The sequence below is a fragment of the Candoia aspera genome, chromosome 3 (assembly GCF_035149785.1).
Source record: "Candoia aspera isolate rCanAsp1 chromosome 3, rCanAsp1.hap2, whole genome shotgun sequence".
NCBI lineage: Eukaryota > Metazoa > Chordata > Lepidosauria > Squamata > Boidae > Candoia > Candoia aspera.
Window position 1 is genome coordinate 110,625,611 of NC_086155.1, and position 25,753 is coordinate 110,651,363.

Below are 25,753 nucleotides of genomic sequence, written 5' to 3' on the forward strand. Positions count from 1 at the left end.
ATACCATAAATATTCCAAAACTTTTAAAGTACTGTAACAAGAAAATCCTCTGATAATCAGATACAGCCTTCCTTACTGAAGGCTGCTCCAAAGACCAGAGAAAAATAGTCATTGCTTCAAGCCAGGTGACCTAAAGTTTTTTATTTGTCATTCTGTTGTTTCAGTTATTTATTTATTTATTCATGTATGCATGCATGCATGCATGCTTGCATGCATGGTCATCTCTGGTCCACTTTTATCTGCAAGCAGAAAGTTTGGTTGGAATTAGATTGAATAACTTAAATCTGCCATTTTCTTTTCTACTCGGTCTATCTCCTGGTGTGCTATTAGAGCTGGAATGGAAATTCTCATTGCCCTTTCCCTGTGAAATGAAGCAGCAGGCCTTGGGATGGGGGATGAGGATAATAGTTATTGGGACCAGAGTATGGAATGAAAGGGTGGAACATGTTCTCCCAGTTAACTCAGTCACAAGGGATATTGCATGTGTGCTTATACGCTTGCTCTTTACTTTTAAATATGCATTTATGTGATTTCTAATAATATGGTATCAAAACTATACAGTCATAAATTGCTTTATTAATTTAGGCAGATTCTGTGGCTGGCTGGCTGGCTTCTTACTGTAAATGTCCAAAGGATTCTCTCTCTATGCAGGGATTCAATTCAGAGTTTTTTTCATTTTCACATTGCATTTTATTTATTTATATTTGATTTTTATCCATCCACTCCAAACAATTAATGGTTTCATGGTTCCCCCCAACTTCTGTGAACTAATTTAATAGCTGTAAATAGCTGCTTTTGTATTTCATTCTTGTAATGTCCGGTACCCCAAATTCCCTGAACTCAAAAGCATTAATAAGACATAATTACTTTAAAATTAAATCAAGGAGAATAATAAAGATTCTAGGAGAACAGCCACAAACAAACCAAATACTAGCTAGGATATCATCCTTATTACACGGGTAAAGATGTTTTTGATGGCAGAGACTGATTTGGGAAGGTGAAGTCATGATTCAAAACTATGTGGGCAGGGCCAGGATATTGCTTTCTCTTGGAGGGCCTTTGGTTTTTGTTTTTGTTCGTTTTGTTTTTAATTCTACTAAGATTGCTTTGGGCTTATATAAAAGTTTTTAAAAATTCGCATCTCAAAATTTTTCTGATCTATGATCATAATAAATTTTTTTGATTTTTTGATTTGCATCTCAAAATGTAGGAAATGTAGGAAATATTTGCATCTCTGATGCATATTTGATGCATATTTGCATCAAAAATTTGTATCTCAAAATGTAAGAAACTGCCCAGAGTCCATCTTTTGAGGGAGATGAGCAGTGACAAAATTTGAAATATAAATAAAAAGATAAAAAGAGCATAGCCAATTTTTAACTAGAACCTTTGGAACAGCAAAACTCTGGTCTGTTTTAAAGAATTGTTTTGATTGTATAAAAAAGTACATTTCTACTTTCTGGGTCTGCAGGAAAATTACTTCCCCACCACCACCAATGTGTTCTAGTTTTACCGTAAAACTTTTTCAGGGACTATATAGTGACATTAGGTTGTAAATAAGGAAGATATGAGTTTTAACAATATTATGCAAATATCTTCATAGAATTATAGAATGTAAAAGTTGGAAGGGATTTTAAAGATCTGACATTTTAAGGATTTTAAAGCCCAACCTGCCCAGGGCAGGAATCCACTACTATAGCATCCCCAACAGATGACCATCTCCAGCATGTCCAAATGAAATTTATATTTCTTTTTAGTTTAAACTGCAATCTTCCATAGACTTTTCACAGATTAATCAAAGCTGTTAATTCAATTGTATTTATTTATAGCCAGGCTGAATTAGCTAGCAGCCCTGGCTAACAAATCCTACTTCCAGTTCTTTCCAGGAATCTAAAATAAAGCATTCCAAATAATTGGTTGTCCAGCATCCACTTGAATCCATCCTCTAAAGGGAAACCCACCACTTTGGGGGTAAAAAGTTCCACTTTTGAACTATTCTTACTGTTGGGAATTTTTTTTTAACATTCAGTCAGAATGTGCCTTCCTATACTTCAGCACCTTTACTCCAAGATGGTAAAACTGACATTTCGGTTTCTGGAAGTAGGCAGTCCTACTTTTCTATTATATAGACCTTTCTCTGCTGTGGCAGCAAGTCCTTGGGCATAATAGCAACCTACCTGGTATGGGCACACAAGCTGGTTCTTCAAAAGGCCTGCCAAATCAGTTTTTCTCCCTTTCTGTAAGGCTGAGATCTGAAAATACAAGTTGGTTTTGAAATACTGGGTGATTGCTAACACCAGGAATTTGAAAGGCAACTTGTAGAGAGGAGTTTATTACACTTTTGGTAGTGATGATCTCACTATGGGCAACAGTCCCAGGACAATAATGGTGAGGTTTTTGCATGCCCCAGGAGCTGGTACACTCTTCCTAGCATCCTTGACAAGGTTCTTTTAAGCCACCTTTCTGCCAGTAGGCAGTCTGATAAATATGAGCCATTGTACAACTTGCAAAAGGATTGGTCATTAGTAGATATAATTGTCTGAAATTATTCCTGAACAATAACCAATTTTTAGATGTCTACTTTTTGTAGAAATTTTGCCACCTACTCAGATTGTAGAGGCAGAACAGTACAATACTTGTATGTCTGACAGCATGACTATACAGTATGCTGCATTGCCCCTTTCTTCTCTTTGATTCCATCAAAATGGTGATTTTGGCATGGATACAAGCAATTTCATCCACATATATTGCACTTTGGTTACTGTGGACCTTCAGTGTTACAGACTGTTGTACTACAGTCTCTGTTCACAGGAACCTAGTGTAGTATTAATAAAACCAATTAATCAAATATTCTTTAGAAGTCCTGCTAAGTAGCTTTGATGCCTGGAATTATGCACGATCCTGTGTACTGTACTGAGTTAATGTTGTTTGTTTTGTAATTAAATATTACCGAACTACAGTACTGAAGCAGGATCCTACCAAGTTCAGAGTTTCCCCAAAATGGGCAATGTGTTGTTCTGAAAGAGGGAGTGATAAACTCCAATGCTTTGCCCAAAGACTGAAATCAGAAGAAGTCCAGGAACACCTTTTGAGACTAACAAACGTTGTTAAAAGGCATACGCTTTTGTGAAATGTAGTTTACTTCATCAGATGCATGGAGTGGCTAGACTGATTTAAACTGGGATGAGGTAACGGGGAGGATAAGGTGTGGTTATGAGATGCAGGTTACATTTAAAATAGATTATAAGTTACAAATAGATCAACTGTAGCAACTATATCCTTCTGATCTTTGGCTTCCATAAACTAATACAGGTCTCCTCCTACCATGACCCTAAAGACTGAATATCTCTTCAAGCAGCTCTTACTGAGATCTTCCAAAATTCAAGTGTTGCTCTCCCTGAGTCATCCCTAGCTCACCCTAGTGCCACAAGCATCTCCCCCCTACCCCCATTACTCTTACTGACCTGACTCCAGTAGGATAGCATGATCTCTCCCATCAGACTGCTGGTGAACTCCTCAAAGCCTGCAGGAAGGGAGGGACCCTTTTATCCTGCAGCTGCCCCCACTCTACAAGCTGTCTCTTATGGGCCACTGTGGATGCACAAAGAGGTATGCTTGTGCAGCTCCTAAGATTTGCAGAAATATAAAAAAGGAGAGGAACACTTTTGAGGAAGGCTCCTCAGTGACCCATGAAGATAAAACATGCTAAATGGTCACAGCATGCTGACTGATTACATGGGAGAAGATATGGAACAGAGTATCCAAAAGCACTCTACCCTTGCATTTTATTGCAGTTTTTACTGGTAGAATAAAAGGAAAGGAAGCTCTCCTACATTTAATAATGAGAGGTGAGACTCCAGGTACATGGGATATGAGAACCAGTTTGGTGTAGTGGTTAAGGTGCTGGCCTAGAAACTAGGAGCCTGTAAGCTCTAGTCCTCCCTTGAGCATGAAAGCTGGCTGGGTGACTTTAGGCCAGTCCCTCTCTCTCAGCCCAATCCAGCTTACAGGGTTGTTATGAGGAAAATAGGAGATAGGAGTTTTATGTAAGTTTGCCAGCTTGAGTTGACTCTCTCTCTCTATATATATATATAGTCGTATATGTATGTATGTATGTATGCACACACACACACATATATACATATACTGTATATATATATAAATGTGGGATAAAAATCTAATAACATTTTCATGCAGATATACTATTTATTTGCAGGCTGCTCAACTAGATAAGCAAATTCAAGTAATTCATGTAGAAAATTTTGAGGATATGTATTCTAGAAAAGTCATTTAAAATCAAGATTTCAGAAAAGTGTAACTAAATTTCTATGTATCAAATGACTAATGCTTCAGTTATGCAGAAAAAAATGTGAGTAGCCAAGGTATGCCACTGTTACAGAAACTAATCACAAGTAATTTAGTATGCCCAAACAATGTTTATTATTTTAATTGTAAGAATTTCTTGTCCTCCTTCCGACTAACCTCATCCCTAGCTGTGAATATAGGGATCCCGGGACTCCCACAAAATCAGTCTCTGTTTTTAGCACTCCTGCCCTTGTGTCTGGGTGGGTTGAGAAAGAGAACAACAGGAAGCCAAGACTATCACTCTGGAAAAGAAAAGATATGAAGATCACAGGGTTTATAAGTGGGAAGGAATAGCATCATGAGAACTGCCGATCCAAACAATAGGCTCTAGAGAATGGGTCTATAGAATGGGACGAAAGGTTTTCCTAGACAAAAAAATGATGTTTTAAGCTCAAGAGTTCTTTTCCAGAGTTCTGAACGTGCATGCCTTACTGTAGAACTTGCCAGTTATCAGTGAACAGTGGATTGCAGGACCAAGGAATCTCTTTTTCTAAAGTTCTTCAAGAGGCTATTATGATGCACATCATATTCTTTTCTCTACTACAGCAGTTTCATTCAACTGACATGTGGACTCAGGCTTTCAGTTTTACCAAGGTCTCTTTTTCTGTTGTGAGCCAAACTTTTGGAATTCACTTGAGACTGCCATTGTTGAGTCAAAGACAAGGAAGCTTTCTTGTGAACCCCCAAAATCCAGAGATCTCAGATCTAGCTGGAATTATTTTGGCTCTCCAATGAGAGGATCTACTCCATGAAGTACATGGAGACCCACTGAACTATTAGCAGCAATTCAAAAAAGAAATACTTTAGCCTTCATAGATCAATTACTCATTACAATCAAGTTGAGCCTCAGGAAGTACTTAAAATTTTCTTATGAGCAAATATATTTCTGATACTAATACCAACTCAATAACTTGTCAGTTGGCTGTAGGGTTTTTACTGAAAACTTCTTAGTTTTATATGGGTGATAACTATATCCCGATTTGGTCCCATTGTTGTAGAAAGCCAGGAGAAAGTCATAATCGCAATGGTTAAGGATTTTCTCATAGTAATACTGAATTTTGATCATTATAGGATCATGGTAGACCAAGTGTTTCTGGTTACACACACACACACACACACACACACACAAATACACCCCAGGCAACTGTTTGTTCAAGTCTATGATGAATTTGGTTCATCATCTGGTGCCTTGTCAAGTTGTTGGGCTATACTTGAACTTTAACCAGGGAACCTCAAGAGGCTACTGTTGCCTTTTCAACCATACAGAATAACTGGTACCATATTTCTAGGAAGGCAAAAAACAAGAGTCCCAAATATTGAAAAGTAGCTTGACTTAGGCTGTGAGACATGCAGAATTCTAAAAAAATACTGTACTTTCGCACCAGGATGAGCATATTTACAATAACATTCAAAGGAACTTCTTCATCTCAACAACAGAATCCAGAATAAACTTCTGCCTGCAAGGAATAGCCCAAATGGGTATTTTTAGATTCCATAAAATTGTAAAACAGTTTGAAAAGCTGTAAATCTCTTTGCAAGCCTTGAGGATAACCCAAGGCAGACATCAGTATCTTACTACTGATACCCACAAGTATAAAAGTGCTCCCACAATGATCCTGTAAGATGAGTCTCTTTTACAGTATTTTAACTAATTTCTTTGTTTCGAGTTTTCTGTGAATTATTTGAATCAACATGGAGGTAATCTTCAAAGCTGTTTGCTGAGAAGACCTTAGTGTCTAGGCTTAGACAGCTTAACTTGGTTTTAATCCTTTCCGAAGGCCTTAATACACTGCTGCATCAGAAAGAACATATAACAGGTTGCAGTAGAGGGAGTAACCTGGAATTTTACAGACTTTTGTGGACAAAGGCCAATCTATACCTCAGATGTGAAGAACTGTGTGCTCACAATTATGGAAACTCCTTTCAAACATGCAGAGAGGTTCTTTTTAAACCATTTCCATCGTTCATGTAAACTGACAAGGAAAGAAAGATTTCATCTCACAAAACATCTGTTCTCTCAGTAAAGGGTCTAATTGTAAAAGCTTTTGTATTAGGTCTTTATATAAAGAATTAGGCCTGGGTTTTGTGGAACTACAGAAGGTTCTAATATTATTTAGTGTGATCAAGCAACATCAGTATCTCACCCTGAAAATACTGTTCTTGTACTGGGAGAGGGATTATTTGCTTTCTTTTTAGATGTTTCAATTGATGAACTTGGTGATCCATTCAATCTAACTGTCTCTTTGATAGAACAAGTTATGCTTTGATGGTCCCCACTCAAATGAGAGAGAGATTGAACTTCGAAGAGACGTTGTTCATTTATTTCCATAGTTCATATTTTGTACCATATATTTGTATACACACACACACTTAAGTTTATTTTAATATGCAAGCAAAGTAATCATTTTCCTCCTCTTATAGTTGTAATGTAAAAGGACTGATGTGAAAGGTGAAAGGTCCCCTGTGCAAGCACCAAGTCATGTCTTACCCTTTGGGGGGATGTTGCTTTTGCGACATTTTCTTGGCAGACTATAGAGCAGGGTGGTTTGCCAGTTGTCACCTTTCCCAGCAAGCTGGGCACTCATAGCAAATAAAAAATCTGTATCTTCAGCTGCATTTGGTTATATACCATCAAATCAAGCCCAATTCTTGGCAACAATATGGACAAAGGTATCTTGACCTGCTCTTGGTGACAATTCACAGCATTTCCAGGGACGTACCAGTAGAATCTCTGATCCCATCATCCAGTGTATCCATTGTCTTCCCTTTCTTTTATTTCCCCTTGTATTTTTGTAGTCCATTATATGCTTGTTGTGATTTTCTGTTTTCTAATAATCATCATCAGAGTAAGGGCTTATATCCTGCAGAATTCATGGCTATTGTCTTAACTATTCTGATCTTCTTGTCATATAAATATCCTTATCCTTCATGATCTTGTCTGAATGGTCATTGCCTTCCTCTCTAAAGTTAACCTCCTCTTTTCTTCTCCAGAACATTATCCATCTTTGTCTGTTCTTGAACCTAGGAAAACAAAACTGCTTCTTTCAATTCTTTGCCATCCTTAAATTCTCTAAGCATGCTAGGTGATAATACTTTTGTCTTCTTAATCTATTAACATTCAGCCAGATTTTCCACTTTCCATACATTTATAATAAGCTCTTTTAAGTGTTCCTTATTTTTGATGGTGTCATCTGCAATTCTCAAAATGTTAAATGTTTCATCCTCTTGTTTTGAATCTAGTTGGCAGCTTTTCCAATCCTGCTATAATTCACTCATGTTCATTCACCATATATCTTAGAGAAATGGGGATAAATGCGTCACTCTCAGTGCCTTTCCTACTCTGAACCTCCCTGTTTCTCCAAACTCAGTTCTTACAGTAGGTTCTTAATATATTCCACATTCGAGCATGATCAAAGACCAAAGGCCTTCCTGTGGTCAGTAAGCAGAGATAAACCTCAAATTATCTTGTTGTTTGCATTATCCAACTTATGTTAGCTATCTAATCCTGTTTTCCCTACCTTTTCTAAACCCCATATGTTCATTTGGCATTCAGTATCTCTTTCCACGTATGGCTCTTCTAGTCTTCTCTGCATGAGGAATGCAAACAGACCGAACATAAAACATGCCCTGTTGTAGCCAGTACTTTATGCAGAAAGTTTCTCTCTCATTCTCTCTCTCTCTTCCTTACTGATTTTAGTCTACTATGATGTCAGTCGCTCTCTGAGTGAGATGGGCAGTAACTAAATTTGATATATTAATAAATAAAATAAAAATATTGGGGACACTTTTTAATTTTGTGAATACACACACACACACACACACTCCTTGAATCATTTAGGGGCCTTATGCCACCACACAATTTCCATTCCCTAGTGGAAAGGAATTTGAAGTTGACTTGCCTTAATTTCTGTTGAGAACTCACAAAAAACAAGATTAAGTAATTAGCACTCACCATCCAACTGACCAAGAGGAAACTGAAAAAAATAAAAACATCCAATCCTATTCTTTAAGCTTAAAAGAAAATTGCTAGTGCCCCAACTCACATCCATGTTTTTAGGACATATGTGTTTGAGGGGACTCACAAAAGAAAAAAAATTGTGTGTTGTGGATGGCTGAGCCCTAGGATAGAAGGCTAGAAATCTCAAGCCTCCCCTCTCAGAAATCCTCTTAGTCTTTTCATGCTCATTTTGCTTCCAGCTTCGAGTTAGCAATTTGGTAGTTCTCATTGCCACCACCTATCCTCCAGAGGGCACCTCATGTGGTGTCCAGCCCCTGATCTCAGTGTTCAAGAGAGGACTCTCACAATCTATGCTGCCTTATTGGGGAATAAAAAGTAAAATGTCAATAGTAAAACCTCCTGGCCATGTAGCATAGAGATGTGTCTAGAGGATTCAGCCTTTCTCCCCACTCTATTTGGAGATAAACCAAGCTTGCAGGAGATAAACAAAAGCAAATTTTATTAAAAAGAAGAAAGATAAAATGTAAGAATCCACGTTTACTTTAAATATTAAAATGTAAACATTCAGCATTGAAAAAAATTAATTGAATAGCTGCTCACCTCCCAGAAATACAACACTGGCAACTTAGTTAAAAAAGAAAAATTCAAAGAAAAATGAAATGTCCCTGGAAGAACCCAAGATGGTGCTCTTCTGCTACAAATAGAGCTCTGTGCCAGGATCTATGAGAAGATATTGAGGCAGCAAGTTCCAAACATTACTACAAATCACAAGCAAATTCTAAATAAAAATATCTATTTCAAGCCAGCCTGAAAAATGAAGTACAAATAAAGGCTGAATTCATAAGCTGTACAGAGAAATAAAAGACGGGAGATTTATCACAGCACAGCAAACAAAAAAATTAAAAACATAGTGCAAATTCCAAGCTTTTTCTACAAAGATAGCAGTTGTCTAAACCAAAGGTTTCTCTGTGTAATTACCTGGACTTCCTTCTTTCCTGGGATTCCAAACTTTAATTGGAGGCTGTGGGAAACCCTGGAAGTCCCAAACTTTTCTGAGCCTTCATTCTCAGATTTCAACAGAGTTCTGCCCTTTGTTTTAAAATGGTCAACCCTTTTCTGTCTCCAAGAGAGGGAGGGGCTGAGGTATCTGACTCTATATTTGGTCTAGAGCCATGTTGCCCAAACTGTGTGCCACAATGAACTCACAGGGGCACTGCAGGATATTAATCAATGGAACTGTTAGAGAGGTGGCTGCGATGCCTGGGATGCCACAGTGCACAGTTTTGGAACCGCTAGGGGCATCGTGAACCAAGAAAGTCTGGGCATCTCTGGCTGTTGTCCGTCATATAGACAATGTACCATGAGGGACTCATAGGAAGGCAAAATACATAACAGAATAGCTTCATGTTAGGGGAAGTTTCTCCTGAGCAGTAATGGCAAAATTATGGCATATCAGCATTTTTCCAATCAGGGTTTCTTTTTCTTTTGCTAATAACTGTAAGCATGGTTGCACAGTGCTGTGGTAGCTGGACTATGGGAAGGAGGAGATCCCTTCTAAACAATGCCTACCGAAGGTGTCTGGATCAGAACACACAAGCCCAGGCGGGAGGGGGAAGTAACGGTTGCATTGAATCCAGGAGCCAGAGGGAGAGTGAAGCAAAAATTCTGCCAAAGGGAAGACAGCCCTTCCACAAACTTTACACAGCAGTATTAGAAAAGGAAAAACCAAAATCACTTTGTTTCAGTTTCAATAAACTGGTTGTTGTTGTTTATTCGTTTAGTCGCTTCCGACTCTTCGTGACTTCATGGACCAGCCCACGCCAGAGCTTCCTGTCGGTCGTCAACATCCCCAGCTCCCCCAGGGACGAGTCCGTCACCTCTAGAATATCATCCATCCATCTTGCCCTTGGTCGGCCCCTCTTCCTTTTGCCTTCCACTCTCCCTAGCATCAGCATCTTCTCCAGGGTGTCCTGTCTTCTCATTATGTGGCCAAAGTATTTCAGTTTTGCCTTTAACATCATTCCCTCAAGTGAGCAGTCTGGCTTTATTTCCTGGAGGATGGACTGGTTTGATCTTCTTGCAGTCCAAGGCACTCTCAGAATTTTCCTCCAACACCACAGCTCCAAAGGATCTATCTTCCTTCGCTCAGCCTTCCTTATGGTCCAGCTCTCGCAGCCATATGTTACTACAGGGAACACCATTGCTTTAACTATGCGGGCCTTTGTTGTCAGTGTGATGTCTCTGCTCTTAACTATTTTATCGAGATTTGTCATTGCTCTTCTCCCAAGGATTAAGCGTCTTCTGATTTCCTGACTGCAGTCAGCATCTGCAGTAATCTTTGCACCTAGGAATACAAAGTCTTTCACTGCTTCTACATTTTCTCCCTCTATTTGCCAGTTATCAATCAAGCTGGTTGCCATAATCTTGGTTTTTTTGAGGTTTAGCTGCAAGCCAGCTTTTGCACTTTCTTCTTTCACCTTCATCATAAGGCTCCTCAGTTCCTCTTCACTTTCAGCCATCAAAGTGGTATCATCTGCATATCTGAGATTGTTAATATTTCTTCCAGAGATTTTAACTCCAGCCTTGGATTCCTCAAGACCAGCTTGTCGCATGATGTGTTCTGCATACAAGTTGAATAGGTAGGGTGAGAGTATACAGCCCTGCCGTACTCCTTTCCCAATCTTAAACCAGTCCGTTGTTCCGTGGTCTGTTCTTACTGTTGCTACTTGGTCGTTATACAGATTCTTCAGGAGGCATACAAGATGACTTGGTATCCCCATACCACTAAGAACGTGCCACAATTTGTTATGGTCCACACAGTCAAAGGCTTTAGAATAGTCAATAAAACAGAAATAGATGTTTTTCTGAAACTCCCTGGCTTTTTCCATTATCCAGCAGATATTGGCAATTTGGTCTCTAGTTCCTCTGCCTTTTCTAAACCCAGCCTGTACATCTGGCAATTCTCGCTCCATGAACTGCTGAAGTCTACCTTGCAGGATCTTGAGCATTACCTTACTGGCATGTGAAATGAGTGCCACTGTTCGATAGTTTGAACATTCTTTAGTGTTTCTCTTTTTTGGTATGGGGATATAAGTTGATTTTTTCCAATCTGATGGCCATTCTTGTGTTTTCCAAATTTGCTGGCATATAGCATGCATTACCTTGACAGCATCATCTTGCAAGATTTTGAACAGTTCAGCTGGGATGCCGTCTTCTCCTGCTGCCTTGTTATTAGCAATGCTTCTTAAGGCCCACTCAACCTCACTCTTCAGGATGTCTGGCTCTAGCTCACTGACCACACCGTCAAAGCTATCCCCGATATTGTTATCCTTCCTATACAGGTCTTGTGTATATTCTTGCCACCTTTTCTTGATCTCTTCTTCTTCTGTTAGGTCCTTGCCATCTTTGTTTTTGATCATACCCATTTTTGCCTGGAATTTACCTCCAATGTTTCTAATTTTCTGGAAGAGGTCTCTTGTCCTTCCTATTCTATTGTCTTCTTCCACTTCCGCACATTGCTTGTTTAAAAATAATTCCTTATCTCTTCTGGCTAACCTCTGGAATTTTGCATTTAATTGGGCATATCTCCCCCTATCGCTGTTGCCTTTTGCTTTCCTTCTTTCTTGGGCTACTTCTAGTGTCTCAGCAGACAGCCATTTTGCCTTCTTGGTTTTCTCTTTCTTTGGGATGTATTTTGTTGCCGCCTCCTGAACAATGCTGCCAACTTCTGTCCAGAGTTCTTCCGGGACCCTATCTACTAAGTCCAGTCCCTTAAATCTATTCTTCACCTCCACTGCATATTCCTGAGGAATATTCATGAGCTCATATCTAGCTGATCTGTGGGTCTTCCCTAATCTCTTTAGTCTGATCCTAAATTGTGCAAGAAGAAGTTCATGGTCTGAACTACAGTCAGCAATAAACTGGTACAGAGCTGGAAATAAGTGGACTCAGTTGCTGAAACCAGCTGCTACTGTAAGATTGAACTTCTGAACTGAAAAGCATTCAGGTAGAACTACTATTAATCTCATTCCTTATTTTTCTACTTAGCCTGTTTATCATTTCCTTGCTTCCTTTATGCAGGTTGTGCCCTTTGTGCTTTTGATTTTTTTCTTTTTTAATTTTATTGTTAATCTGTTGTCATCAGATTAACGATAAGATTAAGTCAAATTAGGTTAAATATTGATTCCTCAGCACCTAGAGACTTGAAAGATTTTCTTCGGTTTTGGAAAACAGAACCCTGCCCATGTAGTTTTCTTTGCTGATCTCAAATAAATTAAACAAATCTAGAACTGATTAGTAAGTACTTGGATGGGAGATTACCAGGAAAGAGTAGACTGTAGATTAGACTGGGAAGTAGAAAAAGAAAAGGAAAATGCCAAAGATGGCAACGGCCACCTATTTCTGTATGATTGCCAAGACGATTCAGAAGTACAGCTCTTTTCAGGTTAAACTTGGGTTCAGCCACAAAGCTGTAGTATTTTGTTAGTAAAAATCCAAAGCCAAGCTGGCTGATGATGGTACTGGAGATCTCAGTGGATGAAATTTGCAGAACCAGAATTATAGGTGGTGCTTAGAAATTAAACTGCCCAAGACTCAAAACAATGATTCTCATTTTGTCACATCATGCCTAGATCTAACTGTAGCTGAGGATGCTGAAGATGCCAGCACTGAGTTTACAGATAGTATTGAAGAGGAAGTACAGCATGGCGCTCACCTACAGGTAAATCCCCACAGCATTCAAAGCTGTTCAGCGAGGTATCTGCTGTGATGGCAAGGACTTTACTCTGCACTAGGTGGTGTGTGAAGACTCTGTCATGTTTCTTAGGAGCCATGTAATTGGCAAGGTGTGTGGAGGCCCTCTTTGCTGAGTCATGCTTTGAGAGAAAGTAGAGCAGACTTTTCTGTGTCCTGTATTCTGCTTCCTTCAAGAGTGGGAACTGCGGTGGGGGGGTGGGAAGGGGCGGGACAAATCTCCAAGAAAAATTTAGGGCCTCCCCAAGAGGTGTGAGATTGCAATATGGCTACTCCAAAATTAAGGATATCTAGGGCGAAATGTAGCTGGTATGTGCCGATCATGTTTTGTTGGATTCTAAAACAACCCCAGGTATGCCGAGCCCTTCACAGAGGATTATCCATTCATTCAATTTCATTTAAATTCTCAGCCTGAATATTTTCATATCTGATGCAGATAAGAGAGATTTGCCCAACTGGGATTGCAAAGCATACCAACATTAACTATAGCTTGCCCTGCAAACTACAGTCTGGAAGGCAGATCCTAGAAAATCCCATATAATGAATGCCTTTGTCACTGTAAGTCCAGAGCCACTAAAACCACAGTCCACATACTTCTTTGTTGTTAATCCTGCTGAGATCTGCTACACCTGCATTCACTCAATATCAAGGCCATATTGACTCTTTTTTATCTCAAATTATTGTCTAGCTGTTCAGAGCAATGCAGTCTCTTATCAAGTCACCAAGTTTCATTTAATAGTCCGCAAGGTTTGACAGGACCTCGCTTGGAACAGTCTGACTTGATTAACCTTGCTTTAGTATTTAGTAGTAGCAATAACTACTAACCCTCCTGTTTATCTGTTTCTTGCTATATTTATTATGGTCTCTACATAGTCTTAGTCTTAATGCTAGTAGGTCTTCAAATTGATTTATCTGAACTAAGAAAGTTTCACCTGTGTTAGCTGTGTTTAGCTTATCTTTTACTCCATTTTGTTTTATTTTATTTTATCTTTTATTTTATTTCTATGTTTTATGTTATATAAGGCTAGTCAATAACTGAAATAAAGTACTTTGACTGACTGCAGCTTGTTTCTAGGCAAATACTGTTGATTACAAAAGACCGAATTCCTGTTCTAGGCCTTGCTATTTCTTTCAATGTTAGTTAATACTTCTCCTCACTATTAAATTATGTAGAGTTTGTTGTTGTTGTGTTAAAAGGCCCAGATTTAACATTCTTCTTGCTAGAACTGTGCATTTATATTTATTTAACACTAAGACAGGGAGCCTGTGGCACCCCCAGATGTTTCTGATATACAATTTCCAGCAACATCAGGCAGACAGGCCAGTAGCTGTAGTTTAACAACAACTTGGAGGCCCAAAAGTTCCCTATGACTGATTTAGCCACTCATTTTCAAAAGACTGAGACTCTGTCATTAGGAATAACCTGTTTATTATAATTGCACATTCTAGAACGTTAAGAGAAATCAGATTGATGACAATCTGATGGGCCATTCCAGTTATCCTGCTCTACCGACTTTGAAGAGCGAAAGCGACCAGCAGGTGATGCTTCATTCTCCAAAATCTATGGTTGAGCAAGTTTTGGAAGAGAAAAAGAAACTGGAAGAGGAGCTGCAGGAGCTCAAGGAGCAGATTGAAGAAGCGGGGTTCTCTTCCATATCTCAGCTAAGGTAAGCCAGGCTGACCTCAGAAAATAGTCTGTTGGGGGAGGGGGTGTCTGCATTAAACACTTGTGCCAGGTCCTCCTACGAGGATCTAGATTAAGCCAGCCAGTGGCTCTTTTCTTCTCACAGGGACATTGATTCAAGATTTCTTAATTCTTTCTAACTATAAAATTTTTCCTGGTGGTGAATATCCTTCACATGAACAAGCCACAGTAAAAGCACAACTGACAGAAAACAAAAGTTCTGGGCAGGGAAAAAGGAAAGTCCTCAATCATCACAATCACTTTGTTTGATGCAAAAACTGCACCAGTTACTTGAATGGAAATTTGAGACTGTGAATGCAATCAATGACACAATAAATATTTGAAATCATTCTTATAAAAAATATAATGCATTTTAATATAATGTTTTCTTAAGGAGCCAAGCTGTTACACTGGAGATCTGAAGTAGGGTAAAAAGGAAATATGAAAAAAGACAACCCACAAGATGCTCAGGTTCTGTCAATGAACTGAGCCCATGAACCAAAGAGGAGGCAGAGCAATTTGATTAAAATAGGCATAATATGTTCAAAATGCCTTCCTCTCATCCAAAAAGAATCATAGAATCATAGGGTTGGAAGGGACCTTGGAGGTCTTCTAAGTGCCCAGTGCAGGAATCCTCATACCATTCTGGACAAATGGCTGTCCAATATTTTCTTGAAAACCTCCAGTGATGGAGCACACACAACTTCAGGAGGCAGGCTGTTCCACTGTTCAATAGCTATCACAGTCAGGAAATTCCTCCTTAGTTCAAGTTTGGATCCCTCACTGTAAAGCTTCCACCCATTGAGTCTTGTCTTATCCTGAGTGCTCTGGGGAATAAAGCCACACCTTCTTCCCTGTGACATATCTTCAAGTATGGGACTCCTACCATGTCTCCTTTTAGCCTTCTCTTCTTTAAGCTAAACATACCCAGTTCCTTTAAGAGCTCTTCATAGGATTTAGCCTCCAACCCTTTACCATCTTTGTTGCTCTTCTCTGTACTCTTTCTAGTTCCTCAAGCATCCTTTTTGTACTAGGGCAACCAGAACTGGACACAGTATTCCAAATGTGGTCTGACCAGTGCAGCATAGAGTGGTACTATCACTTCCAGTGATCTTGACATTATACCTCTATTGATGTAGCCCAAAACTGCACTGGCTTTTTTGGCAGTTGCAGCATATTGCTGGCTCATCCTTAATCTGTAGTGTACCAAGACCTCCAGATCTTTCTCACAAGTACTATTGCTAAGCCAGGTACCACCTATCTTGAGTCTGTACATCTGATTTTTTTTCTGCCTAAGTGCAGAACCTTACATTTCTCACCACTGGACATTTTGTTGGATAGACCCAAATTTTAAGTTAATCCAGATCCTTTTGAATCTTGAACCTGTCTTCAGTCATATTAGCAATCCCTCCCAGCTTTGTGTCATCTGTAAATTTTACAGGCATGCCTTCTATTCCTTCATCTAAGTCATTTATGAAGATGCTGAACAGTACTGGGCCCAGGACAAAACCCTGAGGTAACCCACTAAATGTCTCCCTCCATGTGGACATAGACCCATTAAGGATCACATGTTGACTGTGGTTGTCCAGCCAATTGTGAATCCATCTGATAGTGGGACCATCCAGTCAACATTTTTCCAGTTTATCAAGAAGGAGACTATTATCTACTTGATCAAATGTCTTACTGAAGTCTAAGTATACAACATCCACAGTATTCCCTTGGTCCGCTAATCTAGTCAGCTTGTCAAAGAAAGCAATATACAAATTTCAAGCATTAAAATGCACATGTATGTAGCCCCAACATTCAGCTTTAAAATAATAATTTAGTTCTTGTATTTTCCTAATACTAGGAAGCTCAGTAAGGTGTGCTAAGGCTCCTATTTTTTATATGTGTGTGTATAGGTATAGGGGATATGTGTGTGTGTTTGTGTGTGTGGTAAATACACAAACATATACAGTACCACACACACACACACACATATATATATATCTCCTATATGTATGTGTGCATACATATGCGCATACATATAAAATGGGTTTTCTTTCTGTTGTTTAATTACTATTTTTCTTTCCCCAACCCACTTACTTTTCAGCTGAGCTTTTTTTTTTTACTAAGTCTGCTTTTCTTTTTTTTAAAGAAGCCCAGTGGAAGAGTACAGAAAAATAGTAATTAAGAACAAATAAGTTCATTTCTGCCAAGTTTCTAACTGGTGACATTCTACATTTCAGGCAAGTGTTATAACTGCTGTGATACTGAGCTTCTATTCTTTTTGACTGAAATAAACTAAAGGGGGCAATCTTCAAACTGATAGAATCTCAAAATATTTTTTCTGTCACTAGTGGGGGAGCAGTAATTGAAGAAGTGTCCCATGTGAGCTGCATAATCACCACATGGGTGTTAAATAGTGCTTCATTCTGAATGCTAACCCCAGTGTCTCAACAGGAAGGCCCTGCTAAGCCTTTGTCTAGAGAATGCAGAGCTCAAGGAACAAGTTGGAGAAGCAAAGTTGTCAGAGGTTTGGGAGAAGGAGGATGAAAAGGAAGATGAAGAGGACTTGAGGCGGGATATCAAGAAACTGCAGGAGAAACTGCACACTTCAGAGATTGTGAATGGCCTCCTCAAAGAACAATTGACTCTAAGCAACCAAGGATGCAAAGGCACCTTCACCCACCAGATGACAGCTAGCTTGGCTCTGACAAATGAGCAGCTGCAGATGGCCAAGCAGTGCATTTGCCAAGCTGTCCATGATCATTCACCATCATTGCACTGCCCACCCAATCAAACTAAGGGCAGCCCAGAAGAAACTCAGGTGTGATCAGGGTTTAAAGAATCTGATTAAACCAACATCTGCCACAATTAATTAGTAATGCTGACTTACCCATGGCTCATGCTGTCCTTTGGTCATCTATATTAGATATGTCTAGGCTTTGTCTTCTGTGAATTTGGCTCCAGCTGCTACTCACAGTCCAAAACTGTGGTTGCTGCTATCTTCCATCATAGAGAGAGAAATAAATTATGGTGGTGTGGGAAACCTCAAACAATCAGTGAGAACTGATCATGCTCAATGGCCATGGAAAGGTGGATAGTTGTTCGGAAGGATGGTTGAGTAGTGAACAAAAACCAACTATGCTTATTTACCAAGTTCTGCTTGTAAACAAAAGATTAGTGCTAATTGAATGCAATATTCTTTTTGTAAGAATTTAAAACAGCCATGGCTGTTGCTTGCTCTAGCCATGCCTATTCTGTAACCATAAATCCTCCTGAGAGAATGTGGTCCTTACCAGATAAACTTTTTCGACACATAGGGAATAAGTCTGTGGCCATAATAAAGATTTGTTTTGATTTGATACGGATGAGGATGGGAGTGGGAGGCTTCCCAAAAGCAGTCTGCTCCCATTCCCACCCTTAAAACTACCCCTAAAATGCACAGATTTTACCCTTGCTAGTGAAAGTTTGCCAAATGCTAGGGAGGGGGCTCAAGCTGGACAGCATGTTACCCACCTATCTTCTCGGCCAAGTCATATAAAGTCCATCCACATCTATCATGCCATTTCTTCTGATGGCTGAAGCATTCTCGTTTCTTCTTGCAGGTTGAAGGAGGCAAAGTGTCAAGCAGCTTTGGGCAGAAGAACACAGAGTCAGCCCAGAGGTTCCAGTCTGATCAGCCCCAGTGCAGGCAACAGTGCCACAAGTTACGAGACAGACTCTTGGTGTCGGAGGCCACCATCCAGGCGCAGATAGCCCAGCTCAAACAATACAGAGCCCTGCTCAGTGAGTAATGCTACCACCCAAAGTGATAAGCTGTGTACTTCTTCAATGTTTTAAGTAATTACTTGGGTGAAAATGTGGAGGGAATGCTTATCAACTGTACAGTATGTATATATGACATGCAGTTAGGCTAAATAGTTAATACCTGGAAGAGACCAATGAAAATCAAAACAATCTTGAGAAATGTGCTGAAAATAATAGAATGATATTTAACAGAGACAAATGCTTGCTTACTTGTTGTACTGTTTCTTGTTTTTTGGAGGTTATTTAGTATTAATGTTTTAATTTTGTTTTTGTTTCAGTCACTTAGTCCCTCCTTAAATCAAAGGTATATTTTCTTGGGCTGAAGGACCTCCAGAGAGGGCGCCCATGCCAGACACAAAGCCCCCTTGCTTGCTTCCCGTTCCAAATATTACACACATTTAGTTAAGATTAAAAGAAACCCAGAAAATGCAGAAGGGTTTTGACAGAAATAAAACATTGTTTTGAAGTAAGTAAAAAGAGCTTTACAAGAGGAGCTCCAGCAGAGTGAATGGAATTAAAAATAAAATCAGTGTAATTATTTGGGGTGAAACTGAAGAAAGGGAATGCTGAAAGGTAAAGTTTAGCAATTTGTATGGGAATGATAGTGATATATCAAAGAGTGAAATTGAAATCAATACAATTTAGATAGTATCCAAGAAAAAATTAATAAATGCCATGAGAAGGTTGAAAAATTGTAAGGCTGCAGATGTAGATTGAAAGCTTCAATGAATGAGCTTTTTTCCTGTTTGGGGGTAGACAGGGCATGATATTCCAGCTAGAAATATCTGAAAATTATCTAAAATTATACCATTAGATTTAATCCAAGTATGGAAGTTTTAACAATAAATCTATATCAGCCTCAAAACTATGCTTTGCCTATAGACCTCTTTGGCAGGTCATTTTTTGAGTCCAACATTTTTTCATAAAAGTTAATTATTTTTTTTAAAAAATTGCAAGACTGGATGAGGTGGATGTGGAATGTACTTACTGTATTTCATTTTAAACATACCGTACAATGTGGCCAAATAATTTCTAATTTTTTAAAAGCCCAATACACGCACAGCAATGTGGGCTGTTTGGAGACAACTTTCCTCCTTTTTGTAGAACTTCCTGGAATGTCCATTGATTACATAATATTGTATCTTCATAGTAGTTTAAACAAAGCTGAAAAAGATTTCTCAACCACCTTGTACATATAAACATTTCACATAAAAAGTAAAAGTACTCTCCAGTCCATTTGTGGATTTCTCTTGTGGGACAGGCAGATACCTGTAGTGCCTAGTGGCTCTATCATAGGTACCTTTTTGGATAATCCCATCAAATTTGCTCCCAGGGTAATTTGTAGTGGTTTTTTTTACATTCCTAATCACAAGTATGTGTACATGAAGTCCTCCAAATTTCAGTGAATAACCCCTGCCTTTTGCTGGACTTTGCTACTTTTTTTTTTAATCATGTTTTTAACAGAACTATTAATGTACATGCCATAGAATCTGGTTTGGATGAGGATCTGGTTTTCTGGCTGAAGACCAATGAAAATAACTGAAACATTTCTTTGTGACAGGTGAGCCCATGGTACAGCAGGATAACAAACAGATACAAGTGGATATTCAAGACCTAGGCTATGAGACCTGTGGGAGAAGTGAAAATGAGGCTGACAGGGAAGAGACCACAAGTCCTGGTAATGTAAGATGTTCCTCTGGCTGCCATCCTTAATGCTTTCAATTGTTTGACTTACAAAGGACTCATAAATACTCGTAAGCAAAGAGTTCTTGATATAAGAAGGTACTGAAAGCAGAATATTTCTAAGTTCCATTTTGTACATTATTGTACATGCAAACTGTGGATATGATTACTGTATTTACAAACAAAAGATAATGTGTCAAAAAACTGGAATCTGCTAAGATCCAAATAGTGCCTGGTAGAAAAGCTCAGTTATTTACCTAGTCCTAATGCTTAGTATTTTTTGTTGTTTTACTCAGAATGCAGAGATCATGATGAGGAACTGAAGTATTGGAAGAAACCACTGGAGGCCCCTCTAAACAGACTGGTAAAACACGAGACATTCCTGGGTGTCAGCCAATGTGATGATGCTGCAGTTCTCCACCAGCACATTCGGGCCCTCCAAATGCAATTACAGAGTTCCCACAAAGTTATCCAGAACCTGCAAAGTTGTATGCGCTCTGTATCCACTACTAGTGATTATGACTCTGTGGGTGAGCAGCCACTCAAACTGAAGCAAGGCTACACTCTCGGCAACTCTCCTTCCCACAGTATGACTGATGAAGATGAAGGCTGGCAATCTGACAGCTTTGGAACTTTCTGCCCACCAAGTCTTCAGCCCAACAAAGATTTGGCCAGGCTTATCCAGAGAGTATCCCTGCTTGAAGCTCATCTGAGTGAGACTAAGCCAAAGCTGCCTTTGCCAGAGGAATTGAAATGTACAGCCTCCTTGGGGTAGGAATGAGGGGATTCCAGGATGCAGGGATAAATATGATCAGCTAGGTCTGACAGAGCATTGGTGTGGGTTTCTGTGAACACAATGGCCAATAAGGCATCTACTTTAAGAGGATGGCCTTTACATGTTCAAGCTGAAGGTATCATCAAACTAAAATTCATTGGGCAGTTTAAGTCTCTGCAGAGCAACTCTAGTTTCCTTTCTTCTGGTAATGCCAAACAATAGTCCTCTGCATGAGGATATTTATTTATTTATTTATTTATTTATTTGATTTATATTACCACCCCTCTCCCCCAGTGGGGGACTCTGATATAGTCCAACAACATAAGCACTACGTGAAATTAATGTAAAACAGTAGCATTTGAGCTGCTATGTACAGTAATATAGGAATCAGTTCTGAATTATCCATTCTCCTGTTAAGAGTTAGTGAACTCACTCCAACATGTGAGAATGAAATGCCTTTCTCTCTGTATACTGAATGTATGAGATACCTTCTGGTATGGATGTCCTTCTGGCGAAAGGAACAAAGTGCACAGAAGAAGCTTTGTTTCTTACTTGACTTGAAGTTGATTCTCTGAACCACTTTGGCTGATTTTTTGCTCTCTTTTCCCCAAGGAAATATGACTCGTTAGTCCAAGCTCAGGCTCGGGAGCTCTCCCATCTGCGCCAGATGATGCGGGAGGGACAAGGCGTGTGTCATATGCTAAACCAACACTTCAAGGACACCATCAAGTCCTTTGAAGAGCTTCTGCGAGGCACTGACATTGACTACTACTTCGGGCAGAGCTTCCGTGAGCAGCTGGCAGAAGGGAACCAGCTGGCAGGACGATTGGCCAGAAAACTGAACCATAGTGAGTTCAGTAGGCACTCACAAAGTTTAAGTTAGAAGCTTTATTTTTGTGTCTTCAAAATAGAATTCCCATAACTTTCTTTCACCGGTACTTCAATATTATAGCATAAAGAGTACAGTTTCAAAAAGGTGTAAATCTTATAAATCTTGCAAAGGTGTCCACATCCTACAGTTTGGTGACCTCTGTCTTATAGATGGACTTATTAAAAAAGAGTATTATTAAAATGCTACAGAAAGAAAGAAATTTGATGAAAGTGACAGATAACTCAGTAGAGATACTCAGAACTGTATGTGCAACTCATTCCACATTAGAGTTTGGGGCCTGAGTAAAACTATAAAACAAGGGTTGGAACCTCTGGCCCCAGTCCATGATGCCAACCAACTGAGTGATGGATACTTCACCACCATGTAACATGGAAATAAAACTGGTGTCAGTAGAGCAAATAATGAACTCTCTCTCTCTCTCTCTCTCTCTCTCTCTCTCTCTCTCTCTCTCTCTCTCACACACACACACACACACACACACACACACAGACTCCTCAAGAACAGAGGAAAATGGGGAATCCCATAATCACAAACACAACCTAACGGAGAAAACTTACCCCATTATTTCATTAGTTTAAGCCTAACAAGTGTATGTCCAAAACAGCTAATGGAGTCATAGGTCAAAGCAGGCCTACAATTAGGCTTTACAGGGTTACAGTATGTTCAACACTGATTATAGACAAAAATGTAGACCCATGGGGGCAATATTTAGGAAGCTTAAAAATAAATGAGGAAGCTTGTTGAAAACATTGGAATGGCATCATTTTTTCTCTGTAAGGATCCATGCTTCCTTGTTTTTAATTTTCCACTAAAAGAAGGATGTGGGGAGGCTGATTTGCATACCAAGTGATCAGTAGGTCCTGTGACAGAGAAGTTGCCCAATCACTAACATTTTACAAATTCTGTTTTTAGGGAATGATCTAAACATGGAAGACAAAACAAGTCATGAATTGCTTATGATGAGGTAATTTTAATGGATGTGTAGATGCAGGTTTATTTTGGTATGATCTTCTCCAGAAACCTTGTTATTCATTTTATTGTATATTTTGCATATAGTCCATGAGGCTATATAGCTTATCACTTGATAACTGTTCATTTGTATTTATTTGTTTTTTTATCCTTCTGGCCAAATTACTTGACTCAAGAAAAACTCGCTTTTCAAATTGTCAAGTAACAGTTATTGTTCATCGTATTCAATTTACTGAATATCTCATGCTGAACTGGAGCCTATTCCATACCAGTTTGAAATCCTTTATGGTAGTAGTAGTAGTAGACATCATCATCATCATCATCATCTTCATAGGATTATTTAGATCAGTTTGCAGACTGTGGGAGTTTATTGGCGGACTAGGAGTACAAACCTCCAAGGTATCAGAGGGGTGTGGTGTTGTATACTCTGAAGTTCAGGGAAGGAGTGGGCTGTATCAATATCTCCAGTAACGTTCAAGGTTTGCCTTTCCCCAGGATGAGCAAGGAGCTCCAGGAGAAGGAACAAACCATCAAGACTCTCCAAGCAAAACTGCAAGAGCGCTCAGTGACACCTTCCAGTAGCCCCACTATATCTGAGTCACCCCGCTCTCATAGCAGCATCTCCTTCCTCTCTGATGGCCCAGATGTCTGCTCTGATGTGGATGACCTTATCGAAAATAATATAAGTGAAGGCCAAGTCCACAACCTCCTAAACAAAGGTATAGCACTTAAGACCTGGAGGGTTTTACTCTGTTCTGGCAAGTAAGAGAAACTGTAACAGGATCAGTAACTCTTTCTAACTCATCCATCTGACAAACCAGAGTAATCTAATAAGAAATCAGTTGTTTTCCTTGTCTTATTGTCTTATCCTTGGCTAGTAAAAGGAGCTCTGAATTCTGGTGTTACTTTGTAACCTTCTTATCAGTGGTATCGCTTCTGTTTCTATAATACTCAACAAGATTTTCTCAGTATCAAAGGCAACCCTCTGTAAACCTCTTAACAAGTAAGTAAGGCTTCATGTTAAGTATTATGTACTTCTGCTAAGTTACTTCCCAGCTGCCTCAATGTTATGCCTCAGACCAGTTCTATTTTTTCTCATGTGGCAAATTATGAAGAAGCAAACTCTCCATTTTCTTACAATATATTTGTTCTATATATGTAGATGTTTGAATGCATCTTAGGTTTTTCCAGTCTTCATTACTTATTATAAGTTGATATCTTAAGTATACTAAATCACTACCTAGAAGAGCTCAGTGCTAGAGGCTGTCATCAGACTCTTGACCTCTGAAATAGTGTTAATCATCTTACTTGCTTGGAATGTCAGTTATTCTACAGTAAATTCACCTTTGTGCTACAATTCTAAAACTATTTTCTCCTCATGAACTTCAGCACCCTTGTAGATCTGCACAAAGTGAAAATTGTTGGATATGGAAATCAATCATTAAAAAGGGGTTGAAAACCACTGTTCATCCAATATTCAAGGTTTGGTTGACCTGCCTTCATGCGTCTGGAGACAGCAACCTCATAAACCCATGCATATTGTCATGGGCTGGTCTGCTTGTAGACATCTTTCAGTTAATTTAAGCTTTTCTGTACTAAATTAGTACTGAGTGTGGTGTGGGGGGTTGTCAGACAGCATTTCCAGGCAAGCTCTTCTTCCATAGCCCCAACCCTTATCATAAGTAAATAGTATTTTCCTCCAACAGCTTTGTATATTAGCTTTCCTGCATGGACTGGTGGAGGTACAAGTGGGGTGAAAAGTGTATGAATAGGTGCATTCATACATACTGATAATTTTAAAAAGAATTAAGTCCTAAAAATATGACAAGAGGCAGGATGGAGCCTCTTCAAAAATATGTTTAACAAATTGTCCCTATTAGTATAGTCTTGTTCTGACATAAATTAATCTTACAAGTACAACCCTTAGACATCTTTGTGGTTAACTAAGTTTGTATTTTGATAGGATGCCTTGATTTGCCCATTATTTTAATGTTGTGTTTGTGAGACATCTTGAAAGTGTCTGTTATGGAGTGGCTTTATAAATACACTAATTAATCATCAGAAATTTTCAAATATATCCTTTAAAAAAGGAGTTTTTCCCAGAAGTTCTACAACAATTTACATTAGATATGCTGGGTGAATAAGATGTTCCCATGGGAGATGTTCACTTGATGTAAATTTAGAACAAGGAACCTCTGCTCTTTTAGAAGGCTAGGACTTGGCTGAAGAAAGAGGGTAGCTGAGGGAGTCATATTTTATTTGTGCTTGGCATGGACATTCATGAGAGTTCTACATTGTTTTGGTCCACCTTGCATGTGTGATAAGAAGGAAACAGGTATTCATTATTTCTGAAGATTCTCTCTGAAGAAAGCGTATCATATCTCTGGTTCAGAGGCTTCCATAGGCCTGGTGCCCCTCACTAGTTGCTGCAATGTTCTCTGTATCAAATTCAACTCATGTTCCCCTTTCTGTGGCTTCTTACAGATCTTAGCAGTCAATCTGGCAAAGCTCCTGCACAGCCAACTTGCTCAACTGCTGCAGCTACATCCCACGCTACTCCAACAGAATGCCTCTCAACAAGTGGCTCCCTGCATCCCTTGCAAATTACCAGCCGGGCTTCAAGAGGTATGGGCCACATACTCAATAGTGGGAACCTGAATTAAGGTTTTTGACCATTTTTCTTTCTTTTAAAAATATCCTTCAGTGTATTATTATTTACAAAATTAAATATAATGTTCAACATGGGAAGTCGATAGCTGGAAGAGTAAAACAGAATGGGAGAGGAGAGGAGAATAAGATAAAGTGGAATAAAGTAATGCCCTTCTTAAAGCATAACACCCCAAACTGGATATAGTACTCCAAAGGCAAGTGTGACACAGTAGA

At 39.2% G+C, this 25,753-nt stretch overlaps 1 protein-coding gene across 1 annotated transcript in view; it reads left to right on the forward strand.

The window, feature by feature from the left end:
- The window catches only part of PDE4DIP (phosphodiesterase 4D interacting protein), a 98,203-nt gene that overhangs the window by 57,022 nt on the left and 15,428 nt on the right, over window positions 1–25,753 (forward strand). The window contains exons 22-31 of the mRNA XM_063298583.1: window positions 12,955–13,043; window positions 14,525–14,742; window positions 17,202–17,568; window positions 18,350–18,530; window positions 20,113–20,229; window positions 20,531–21,005; window positions 21,622–21,857; window positions 22,814–22,865; window positions 23,366–23,589; window positions 25,355–25,495. Of these exons, the coding sequence (XP_063154653.1) occupies window positions 12,955–13,043; window positions 14,525–14,742; window positions 17,202–17,568; window positions 18,350–18,530; window positions 20,113–20,229; window positions 20,531–21,005; window positions 21,622–21,857; window positions 22,814–22,865; window positions 23,366–23,589; window positions 25,355–25,495 (2,100 nt within the window). The remainder of the gene's footprint in view (window positions 1–12,954; window positions 13,044–14,524; window positions 14,743–17,201; window positions 17,569–18,349; window positions 18,531–20,112; window positions 20,230–20,530; window positions 21,006–21,621; window positions 21,858–22,813; window positions 22,866–23,365; window positions 23,590–25,354; window positions 25,496–25,753) is intronic.